Source organism: Panthera tigris, chromosome A1 (genome assembly GCF_018350195.1).
Source record: "Panthera tigris isolate Pti1 chromosome A1, P.tigris_Pti1_mat1.1, whole genome shotgun sequence".
NCBI classification, from domain to species: Eukaryota; Metazoa; Chordata; class Mammalia; order Carnivora; family Felidae; genus Panthera; species Panthera tigris.
This window is the reverse complement of record NC_056660.1, coordinates 68,194,977-68,207,401: the sequence shown is the minus strand read 5'-3', so window position 1 is coordinate 68,207,401 and position 12,425 is coordinate 68,194,977. Positions and strand designations below refer to the sequence as shown.

Sequence of the window (12,425 nt, the reverse complement as noted above, 5' to 3'; positions counted from 1 at the left end):
AGACCTACTGGTTTTCTAGTTTCTGGATGCAGGCATCCTGATCTCTGTTTTACTTCTACTCCCTTTGGAGGGCACCGCACGAAGTCCAAAGTTTTTATTTCAGCTACTTCGGTTGGGTTTTTGTCTCCTGCAACCGCAGTCCTCAGAGGAAAAAATGTGTTCTTTGGGCCTAACTGTCAATACACCAGTTAGGATAAATTGGGGCTGGCCTAAAACAACGATTGCAATGAAAAAACAGTTTTACTTCGTTTTTGTTTTTTTTTAAGTTTTTTAAATTTATTTTTGAGAGACAGGAGGGGGCAGAAAGAGAGAGATTGGGAGAGAGAGAATCCCAGGCAGGCTCCACACTGCCATCCCAAGCCCGAAGTGGGGCTTGATCCCACAAACCATGAGGTCATGACCTGAGCTGAAATCAAGAGTCAGATGCTTAACCGTCTGAGCCACCCAGGCTTTCACTTCTATAGGATGAGATCTTCACTAAGAGGATGGGAAGACAGATTCCACATAGGAGAAAGGTAGAAAAGACCTCACTTGCTCACTAGAAGAGTTCCTTTTCCATCAGCATTAAGTAACCAATTTACTCTCCTCCCCACGCCCACCCCCGTTCGGTTCCCAATTACAATCAGTTTTGCAAACTGCTCTTTTACTAGAACAAAAGAGAGGGAGAATTTCTCTATATTGTACGACAGACTCTCTCTCTTGTGGTTGCATACACCTGTGCATGTATATAGAAACTCACACATTCAGAAAAATCACTGTTCTGTCTGGGGACATAAGACTAAGAAGATGTGAGGCAAAAGCACCAAAGCCTCAGAGACTCTGAGGAGAAACCATGGGAGACGGAGGGCCAGTGCTCAAGCCTCTTGGGAACAGGATCCGATCGGAAGGGTCTGTGTGACCACATACCGCGCCCAACGCGGTCATCACGTGAGGGCAGGCTCTGTGCTCTTCTCTCTGTATCCCCGGCACTCACAGGGCCAGGCCTTTAAAAACATTTGTGGGAAGAATGTTGAATAATAGGAGCTTTTTACGTGTAACAGCTACGCTTGCATTTTGATCAGTTATCCAAGTGTGGGGTGGCAGTCGCTAGTTAGAATACTGTTTTATTAAAGTACACCTTTCATCTCTGAAGCCCCGTCTGTCTCTTCCGAGGGAGCATTGGCCACCGAGTCTTTCGTTCCCCGCTGGGACCCATTATGCATTTCCATCATCCCTGAGCAGCAGTGTTGCTCTCACTAAACTCCAAGCTCCTTGAGGGTAAGGAAGCCCTCTTAATGTGTGTATGTTCCCAGCAAGTGTCTGCTGCATGGCAGGTCTCATTAAATGTTTTGGGGGCGCCTGGGTGGCTCAGTTGGTTAAGCGTCGGACTTTGGCTCAGGTCACGATCTCGCGGTTCATGGACCTCGGGCTCTGTCTGTGCTGACAGCTCAGAGTCTGGAGCCTGCTTCTGTGTCTCCCTCTCTCTTTCTCTGTCCCTCCTCTGCCTGTGCTCTGTCTCTCTCTCTCAAAAATAAATAAACATTAAAAAAACTTAAATGTTTTCAATGAATGAGTGAATGCGCAGTGTCTATCATATAGTAAAGTGAGCTTCTGATAAGCCAGAGACCTCGTGTTAAAACAAATTAACTAGAAATTTCTACAGCCTAGTGTGATGGTTCTCATGCTGCACAGGAGAATCCCATGAGAGTTTCCAAAAAAACGGCCACCGCCCAGGCCACACCCAGACAAATTAAATAAGAAACTTTGGGGGAAAGGACCGGTGTTGAAATCTTTTAAGACCCCTCAGGTAATTCCAAAACATAGCCACGTTTGAGAACCAGTGTTCCAGGCAGGTGCTTGTCAACTGTTAATGTGGATACAACCCCTCCTGAGCATATTTTAGAATTAGAATTCTGATCCCAAAGGTCTGGGGTGGGGCCTGAGAGTCTGGAGCTGTAACAGCTCCCCAGCCATGATGATGATGATGATGATGATGATGATGGTGAGGAGGAAGAGTGGAGAGGAGGAGCAGGAGGAGGTGGCAGAGACAGCTGGTCTCTAAGGGACAGTACAGTGACTCAGGGACTCCAGGCTGTGTTACCCGCCCCCCCCCCCCTCCCCCTTTTAAAGCACCAGTCAGTGCAGCTCCATTTTCATCTGTTTCGTGACTGGATGTTCTGCAGACAATTGCATTTACGGGGGAGGGGGGGGGGGATAGTTTGAAGGACGGGGTGGGGCGGGGGGAACAGGAGTAGGAAGAGCCCGTCACTGGTCACCTGTTGCTAGCCTCCCCGCCCCCAGGGCCGCGCAGCGCTCAGCCGCATTTCCCTCCGCTAAGCTCTGCAGCCCACCTTCCCGCCGGCGCCGGCCACGGAGCCCGCTCCCAGGAGGAGTCCAGGCCAGCGCAGGCCGGACTCTCAGCAGGACGGGCCCCGGGGCGGGGCGCTGACGCCTCGCCGGGGTTCCCTGCGCCCGAGGGATTTACTTATTGTGCTGAAGGAGGGAAGGAGGGGGAAACAAAACAAAACAAAACAAAACAAAACGGGGGGGAAACAACAACAGAACTTAGGCAGCGGAGCAGCAGGAATAGCAGCCTTCCCTAGGTCCCGATCGTTTGGGAGAGCGTCTGAATCCCGCGGGGAAAGCGCCGCCCGGCGCCAAGGGCTCCCGGGCGGAGGAAGGTGCGCGGCGGGCGCGCCTCACTTACCATGACTGTGGCCGCGGCCGCGGCTGCCTGGGCGGCCACCGCCGCTTGGTTGGCTTGGTGCTGCGCAGCTTTGATTTTGGCCTGCAAGTGTGCAGGAGGGTGAAAATATTTGCATTTCTCCCTCATGCAACGCCCCTTTATGTAATCCATACAAACGGTTACGGTGTTGTCGTTTGTGTCGATCATGGTGCTGTCTGCGGGGTGTGCAAAGCGGCAGTCGGTCTCTCCCCGGGCACAGTTTCCTCGCTGGAACTCCCTGCATACCTAGGACACAGGGGGGAGAAGCAGACGATGCAGAAGAGAGGCTGATGGCCGTCGGGAACTACCTCTGCGAGCGCAGCCATTTACGTTGAAAAAAACAAAAAAGGAATAAATGCTTTTCCTTTCTTTTAATGGGGGCTTTCGTGCCGTTTCACTAGAAATTTGCTGTGCAGAGCTCAAGTAACCAGAGTCCCTGACAAACTAATTTGAGTTTTGCTTCGCCCTCTTTGCTGGGGTGGGACTCTGTTGAGAAAATAAGTCAAAATGCGCAGTTTTCGCTAAAATAACAAAAATCAACAAAGCCTCCATTTGTCCCTGGGCTAGTGTATACACATCTCTAATAATTAGGACATAATATATGTATTTAACGACATCTAGTATATAATTTGGACATCTGTAAGCACATCCAAATCTTTTCCTACTCTGACAACCCTGGGATGCCATAGTTTTTTGTTTGTTTGTTTGTTTGTTTGTTTGTTTTGCACGGAGGGATAGTTTCCTCACAGGTCAAGCCACCAGGTCACAGCTGTACAACTCCAGAAGGGATTGGGGGAAACAAGCTTGTTCCTTCTCCGAGGATGGCAAGTGGGTGGGGTGAATCTGAATACTCCTGTTTTCCCCTAGGACTCCCGGGCTCTAAAAAGATAACTTACGCTTATAATCATAAGTCAGAACAATCGAGGCTGAGACGTTGAAACTTGCATTTAAGATCACTCTATTATTATTTTTGATGGCACCGGAAGAAGATAAAAAAACAAAGAAAAGACAAAAAGAGAAATATGGGAAGAAGGGGAAAGAAATAAGTGGAGGGAAGGAGGAATAGAGTTCCAAGTACTCATGTGTTGTTGCTATTGCTTTTTTAGTCCTTAATCCTTAGTTACCCTAAATGCTCCATCACCTAAGAATTCCGATGCATCAAGAGTTTATTGTATAAAGAAAATTTTCTTTAGAATTTAAAGCGCATTCTTGATTCTGCCCTGAATATCGATAATATAAGATGACATGACTGACCTATAGACATAACACTTAGGTTTATAAATATCATTAGCAGGACAGAACTACGAGTAAAACTGTAAGTTATTTTCCTTTTAGGCTCTAATTCCAAAGCCAGTAAGCGGTGGTTGGCATCTCGGCCATCAGTGACGTTATATGAAGGGTCACTGATGTGACAGTCAAGCTTTGTGACAGTCAAACTTACTTGGGAAACACAGTTTCACCGACCAGTGGCCAAGAGGGTTTGAAGGGTAACACAGAAGTCACAAGATTGCTCATCATTTCCTCCTGCTTTGGATATAAGCCAATATTCCGATCTTTAGTTCATAAAATGTACAAATAAAAACTACTAAGATGTTCCCATCAATTCCGAGTAAGCCTTCCTCTCTAAATGGAATCCTCCAGTCTGAGACCACATCAGAGGTACAGACCAGCCGTCAAGCATTTTACCAAGGGTCGCCGTGTGCAGGACAAGCCGGCTTCATTCCTGGCTTGAAATGAACTTCATGAAGGCCTGCTAAAGTCATTGTAAATTATTTTTCTATGTTTTTGTCTACCAGTCCTGTTGGGGAGGACAATTTGTTCCCAACTCGGCTGATTTAATTTGTTTTCTAAACCACACAGTCACGAACTGAACACTCCATGGGTCCAGCAGGTGGAGCCCCAAACACTTTTCTAGACCATGAAAGGTCTGTTCTATATTCACAGGGGCAGGCTAGATCAAAACAGCAGTGTTAGGGTCTTTAGTCTTTTCGTTTTGGGATTCATATGCTCCAGACTGAAGCTGATACCAGGCAGCAACACTGTATTGCCCTCAAGATTTATTGGGTAAATATTTAAGCAAATGCACATTGAAAGAACATCTTCCAATGATCCAATGTAAAGCACCGTGTACATCCTAACCATACATATATCACCTAACAACTTAAATAGGTAATGGAATTAAAGGAGCTCTTTAAAAAATCTATCAGAATCTCTACACTACTGCATAAAGTGCTCTATTAAATATCACAGGATATAGTAGCTAAGATAAATCCTCTTACTCTGATTAAAGAGAAAGTTTACCCAGTAACGGTTGGCTTGACTTATGACTTAAGATCATCTTCTATAATTATACGAACGTGTTTTCTTGACTTTTACCGAACACTTGAACTTAAAGAAAATATCTCAATGAATACTTAATACGCCCAGCTTCCAGTTCCCCTGTTTACCAACAGTACAACCAGGGCTGATATTCTGGAACGTTCCAATATAACCATATTAGCTCTTAAAATATTGAAATGTGATCATACCAAATGGTCAATAGTCATAGTTCCACTTACCCCTACCCCTGTCCCCAGGTGTTTCAAATTCTTCTGATTTGGCCATTCTCAGACCTTTCCAGGAGCCATGAAAGGTTAATGCCAGCACAGCTGGAGGCCTTCAGGAGCCATCTCTATGGCCTACACAGTGATTGATTCAGTGTTCCACTGGTTGTTAAATATTTTGCCCCTGAACACACATTCCAAACAGCTGAATTTTGTTTGTGCTAAACTAATTCTTTCCCTACAGACTAATTTCCTTTATAACTCTGCCTTAAATTGAAACCACAGAATTACGAATGCATGGCTTTTAGATGAATGTGTGTGTGTGCGTGTGCATGGCTGTTTTGCAAGACTGAATTAATATCTTATAAGCATTCACTTACACAGAAGTACACCTCTACCCCAGATGCATCTCAAACCACAAATATAATGAAGTACCTCCAGTTTGTCAGTCCTGAGAAGTTTCTGAGTTGCAGTTGAGCCCGGGACAGTGACGGGTGGACTTCCGGGAACAATAACGGGTGTGGTGGGTAGAATTTCCGTTGGGACTAACCCAACTCCAGGGGTTACAGGTGCTAAGTAAGGAGCAAAGCTAATCGCCGTATTTGTCCCTATTGCGGGACCTACAGGAAAAGTGGGCTGTTAAAGGAAGACAACACAGGACAAAGATTTCTTTAGAATAAAACTTTAAAAAATCACCAGTAAGTGTCATTTGAGCAGAACTTACTCACCATACACAAGACCCTTTGTGTTACTTGCGTAAATCGATGCTGGCCTGTGAAAGTTCATTAGATTGCCTGTTTTGTTTTGCTTAAAAAAAATAATATCCACGTATATCCTCTCTTCCTAAAACCATACAAAAACATGCGAGCACATTATAGAAACCTAATTACAGGGAACGGATTAAATTTTTATTCCTATGAAAGTTTTCTCAAGAAAAAACAATAATTCTCACTGTCATTGCTCATCATTCCAAACAGTGAATGTTACAACAGGAAGGGGGTAAACGTATGGAAAACTGACTCCTAATCTTTGATTTCTCCTCCTTGCATCTCAAAAAAGGACAGGAGGAAAGAAAAACCTTGATTAGAGCCTGATTTTCAAGTTGATCGAGTACATACATTCTCAAAAATTGGGGATTATCTGGGACTGTATTTGCTCTGATTCAGCATCATGTTCCCACGTTCCGTCACTAGCCTGTATGTAGTGTTCATATGGACCTGCTGTTTCTCGGTCCAGTTCAACTGTGTCTAGATCTAACCTTCCCTGCCTAAAAGGTTGGATGAGAGAACATGAACTTTTTAATTGGCCAATTTTTCAACTGGCCACTAAAAGTTGGTTTGGTTTCCTAGGTTAAAATCAATGCAGCAGTGATAAAGGCATACCGTACTTCATTTAAACTTCTTGATCGCTACACTCCTTGTCCAGAGATAAGAAAGAACTGCGCTAGGGGGTTGATGGGATAATAATTTTTAAAAGCCCCACCTAAAAATATGTTTTCCAGAAAGGAAATAATGTAAGAGAACAATAAAGTTTGCTTCACTTTTCTAGAACCAATGTTAAAAGTGTAAGACGCTAAAGATTTTTCTTAGAATGAATTTTACACTAAATTGTACCTGTATGGTTTCATTGGTTGGTTGGCTTTTTAGATAGTTGATGACTTTTACCCTCTTTATTTTTAGGAGGAGTTTGCAGATATTTGCAATCACGTGTTAATGCAATTTTCTAATAACCAAACCATGCTCTCGGCCATGTCACGCTACCCCTCTATTTATATATTGTGAGTAACATTCTTGTTTTCTATTTACGGCTCTGAATGAGTTGTTGAACATATGGGAAAAATAACAATCTATGTTTATTATTAAACAAATTTTTTGTTGACAGCAATAACGGAAAAATACCTCTTATGGATGCTCATGTTAGAAAACAGTGAATTACTGATAGTTTGTTCAAGGAGTTCTCAGAGGTTCTGGAGGTCTTTAGCGAAGTGGCTGGGGGCTGTGAGAGGTGATTCTAATGGCCTGCGAGCGCTGTTATAGCCCTCCCACGAGGAGCTCTTAGATCTTTATGGCTCAGACATCAAATTCACTTTGGGACAGGGTTGCAACATGAGGTCTCAACATGGGAAATAGATGGCAGTTAGGATTTTTTTTTCTCCCAAATTTTATATGTGTATGTTTTCCATTTTCAACCCATTGAGCCATAATTACAGAAAGTTGCGGTTTTCAGTAACTATAGTTTTTATGAGTTAGCGCCATTGAAAAAAAGCCAAGTGATTTAAATAGTATGACTATCTAATGTTAGAATTAAAAAAAAATCAACTCTGAAAGGTCATAAATCACAACAGATCAGGGATTCAAAGAACCAGCTAAATCAGAAATGCCTGAGGGGAATTTCATAAATAGAAATATCGCCAGACTCGATAGGTCTAAGCAGGGACCTTGAAATTTGCATTTAAAAAAACTTACTATGTGATCTGATGTGTGGCCCAGTTTGGGGACCACTGTCATAGATGGAGAGTGAAAATAGGTATTAAAACACTTGTACTGAATGTGTAATTTAACACAGAGACCAATTATCAAAGTAAACATTTAAAGAAAACAGCTCTCCCTCACAGGCCCGTTTTTGATTTTCTGCAGCAGCAAATTCCCAACCCTCCCTCTTGTGGATCATTTGAAGCCAGGGTCAGTGTGGTGACATAAATACAGGTTGTACCTTGACTGTCGGTGGGATGTCAGAACCTCAAAACTCATTTCCTGAAACCTTTTTTGGATATCAATAAATCTATTAAAATCAGAAAAATTTTGCTTTCCAAAATGTAAATTACTTGTTCATCTAATTTAATGATCTAAAATGAACGTTGCAGGGGAGCCTGAGTGGCAGTCAGTTAAGCGTCCGACTTCGGCTCAGGTCGTGATCTCACAGTTTGTGGGTTCAGGCCCTGCGTCGGGCTCTGTACTAACAGCTCAGGCCTGGAGCCTGCTTCAGATTCTGTGTCTCCCTCTCTCTCTGCCCCTCCCCTGCTCATGCTCTATCTGTCTCTCTCTCTCTCTCTGTGTCTCAAAAATAAACATTAAAAAAAAAACCCTTAAAATGAATGTTGCAGTTTACTGATGATAGCTGTCACATAGCTCAGAGAGAGTATTATTTCAAAAGAAAAACACAAATTTTAGACCGAGAGTGATCTGGATTCAAATCCCGAGCTCTGCCAGTGAACTGTTATCCTAGGCAGTGAATTAACCTCTCTGAGCTTTAGTTCTCAAGGAAGTAAAACCAGTTGACTTGAAAAGTTGGGCTGAACAAAGTGCTACCTCTTCCCCACTTCCCATGGTCAGAACTCAGCGAATTGCAGGTGTCACGGGTAGTGTAAAAATTGGTATTAATAAAGTTTTCCCCCCAAAATCATCCACTGATTCTATAACAGGCATATAATCAGCATGGTGATATAATAATAGAGGTATAAACTCTTATTTAATGATAGCAAATGTTTTCTCCTTTTTGAAATATGGGCTGGGGAAAATACCTATTTTCTTTCATGTGAAGCTGACAGTTAAAAGTTGATAGGCCTCATGAAGACAGATTCAATGAGATATTTTCTCTTTTTTTAATACAGTGTTTTTGATTGAAGGCGATTAGTAAAAAAAAAAAAAATAGTTATAGTCATTCTCAGAGACGGGCACTCCATTATTATTGTTGACAGTGCTGCCTTACACGTACATAGGAGCCGCTGTTTCCAAAGCACTGTCACACACACTGTCTTCTTTAACCTTCTCGTTATCCGTGAGGAGCAAGTGTGGCATCACAGTAGGTGGAAGCAGGTCGGACTATAGACTCAATAGATCACCCAACGTCAATGCTGCTGAGGCAAAGCACTCAGGACTCCTGACTCCCAGGCTGGGGCTATTTCCATTCCTCTGCACTCCCTAGATTTTTGTTTGTTTGTTTGTTTGTAATTTCTTAAAACAGAAAAGGGGAGAAAAAAACCCCAGCCGCCCTGATGTGTTTGAGTGTAAAGCCAGAGCCTTGGCAGGGAGCCCTGTCCCACAGTCAGCGGGTGCCTTCTCCAGACGGGAGGGTGAGGCTGCTCTGAACAGCAGTGCCGCTGCCCTGGAAGAGTGGATCTCAGATCCCGGATTCAAATGAAAACTCCCCAGGTAGAGTCCGGGCTGACACCGCGTCCTCGCGTCTGAATTCAGTGCTTCGCTGCAGCTGAGAAAAGAGAGAGGTGGCATCTCCAGATGATTCCGTTCTGCACACCACCAGCTAGAGCCCCGGGGGAGTCGGCCCCGGGGGAGTCGGCCCCGTGCTCTGTGCAGAACGGCTGCTGCCAGGCTGTCTGAGATGGGATCCATTTGGTCCCCGGCATTGCTCAGAACGAACGGCCGCCAGAGAGGCCAGAAGACCAGAGCTACAGAGTCTCGTGGGAGAAAATGGCTTCTGAAATGCTGGCCTTGCTGTTTCTAACCTCTGTTCTTTACTTCACGCTCCTGTGTTTCTCTCTCCTTAGCGTTTCACACGCTGGTCTTCTTGTTCAGTGCACTCTACCAGTAGATCCAGGTTCCAAGATCCTCTCTCTCTCTCTCTCTCTCTCTCTCTCTCTCTCACACACACACACACACACACACACACACACATTCAGCACGCGTTCTTTGATATTTTGTAGTGGCAAGGAAGGATCAGTGCTGAGCAGTAATGACTAAGTGGCCTGGGGTGTTTTACGGTTCTAAAATTTAGTCAATTGACTTTTTAAAACAGGAGCGTGAGAGTTCATACATTTAGAAAGCTTTCACTTCAAAGGTAGGTATTTGGCACTCGAACTGAAAGGCTTAAAACATGGCATCCCTTAAGCCTCCTCTCTTTACTTCCAGAAGCATCTCTGGAGGGCAGAATACTCAATGCAAGACCTTGTCCCCAAGGACTGGGTTGTATAGGCTTTTAAATCTCTATCCTCCCCCACCCCCACTTCTTTTTCTTTTCTTTTTTTTTTAAATTGAGGTAATACCGACATACAACATTCTATTAGTTTAGGGTACACAACACAATGATTTGATATTTGTATATATTGTGAAATGATCGCCACAGTAAGTCATTAATATCCATCGCCATATGTAGCTGCAGAATTTTTTTCTTGTGATGCGAACGTTTAAGATTTGTTCTCTTAGCAACTTTCAACTATGTCTACATAGTTGAATACTACAGTATTCTTAGCTGTAGTCCCCGTGCTGAATAGCATGTCCTCACGAATTTCTTTCTTTTCTAATAACTGGAAGTTTGTACTTTTGACCCCCTTTACCCATTTTGCCAGTTCCTCTCCTCTGCCTCTGGCAACCAGCAATCTATCTGTATCTATGAGCTTGTTTTTTGTTTTGTTTTGTTTTGTTTTTTAGATTCTATGTACAAGTGAAGTCATATAGTATTTCTTTTCTCCGTCTGACTTATTTTGCTTAACATAATATAGTGCCCTTGTGGTCCACTCATGTTGTTGCAAATGGCAAGATTTCATTCTTTCTTATGCCTGAATAATATTTCATTGTTTATATATATCACATTTTCATTATCCATTCATCTGTTGATGGACACTTGAGTTGCTTCCATATCTTGGCTGCAATGAACATAGGCGTGCAGATATCTTTCCAAGTTAGTGTTTTCATTTTCTCTGGATAAATACCCAGAAGTGGAATTGATGGACCATGTGGTAATTCTATTTTTTAAATTTATGAGGAACCTCCATACTGTTTTCCATAGTGACTGTGCCATTTCACATTCCCAATGCAATGGATTTCCTTTTCTCCACATCCTGGCCAAACTTGGTACCTCTTATCTTTTTGATAATACCAGTTTAATAGATGTGAGGTAATATAGTGTTTTTCATTTGTAAGTCTCTGATGATTAGTGATATTGAGCACCTTTTCATGTACCTGTTGGCCACCTGCATATCTTCTTTGGAAAAATGTCTATTCAGATCTTCTTCCCATTTCTTAAATGGGCATAGGATTTTGTGTGCTTGTTTGATATCGTGTTGTATGAGTTCTCTATATAGTTTGGATATTAACCCTTTATTGGATCTATGATTTGCAAATTGTTTTTCCAATTCCATTGATGCCTTTTCATTCTGTGGCTGGTTTCTTTTACAGTGCAGAAGCTTTTTAGTTTGAAGTAGTCCCACTTGTTTATTTTTGCTTTTGTTGTCTTTGCTTTTGTTATCAAGTCCAGAAAATCATCACCAAGACTGATGTCACCACTTATATTTTCTTTTAGGAAAGGAGCTTAATGGTTTCAGACTTTACACTCAGGTCTTTAATCCATTTTCAGTTAATTTTTGTGTGTGGTGTAAGAAAGCAGTCCAGTTTCATTCTTTTCCATGTGGCTGTCCAGTTTTCCCAACACCATTTATTGAAGAGACTTTTCCCATTGTATATTCTTGGCTCCCTTATTGCAAATTAGTTGACCCTATGTGAGTGAGTTTGTTTCTGGGCTCTCTATTCTGTTATATTGATCTACGTATCTGTTTTTATGCCAATACTATACAGTTTTGATTACTATAGCTTTGTGACGTAGTTTGAAGTCAGAGAGCATGATACCTCCAGCTTTGTTCTTCTTTCCCAAGATGTCTTTGGCTATTCAGTCTCTTTGACTCTATATAAATTTTAGGAATATTTGTTCTAGTTCTGTGAAAAATGCCATTGGAATTTTGATAGGGACTATTTGAATCGGTAGATCCCTTTGGGTAGAATGGACATTTTAACAATACCAATTCTTCCAATCCATGAGCATGGGCTATCTTCCTACTTATTTGTGCCTTCTTCAATTTCTTTCATCAATCTTGCGTTGGTGGTATAGTGGTTAGCATAGCTGCCTTCCAATTTCTTTCATCAATCTCATATAGTTTTCAGTGTACAGGTCTCTTATCTTCTGGGTTAAATTTATTCCTAGGTATCTTATTCTTTTTGATGCAGTTGGAAAGGAGACATTTTTCTTATTTTTTCTTTCTGAGAGTTCATTATTAGTGTATAGAAAGATGACAGATTTCTGTGTATTGATTTTGTATCCTACAATATTAGTGAACTAATTTTTTAGTTCCAACCACCAACTTCTTTATCTTGAGTGTACATATGAAGGTTGTGTGTTGGGGGAGGTGCAGCGTGTGAGGAAGGAAAGGAAAAGAATTACTCCCATTAGGA

The 12,425-nt window shown here is 42.6% G+C and overlaps 1 protein-coding gene across 5 annotated transcripts in view; it reads right to left on the bottom strand.

The window, feature by feature from the left end:
- The window catches only part of MBNL2 (muscleblind like splicing regulator 2), a 158,004-nt gene that overhangs the window by 39,947 nt on the left and 105,632 nt on the right, over positions 1 to 12,425 (bottom strand). For all 5 annotated transcript variants that reach the window (XM_042979456.1, XM_042979461.1, XM_042979478.1 and 2 more), the window contains 2 exons: positions 5,683 to 5,883; positions 2,687 to 2,950 (listed from right to left, as the gene is read on the bottom strand). In XM_042979456.1, the coding sequence (XP_042835390.1) occupies positions 2,687 to 2,950; positions 5,683 to 5,883 (465 nt within the window). The remainder of the gene's footprint in view (positions 1 to 2,686; positions 2,951 to 5,682; positions 5,884 to 12,425) is intronic.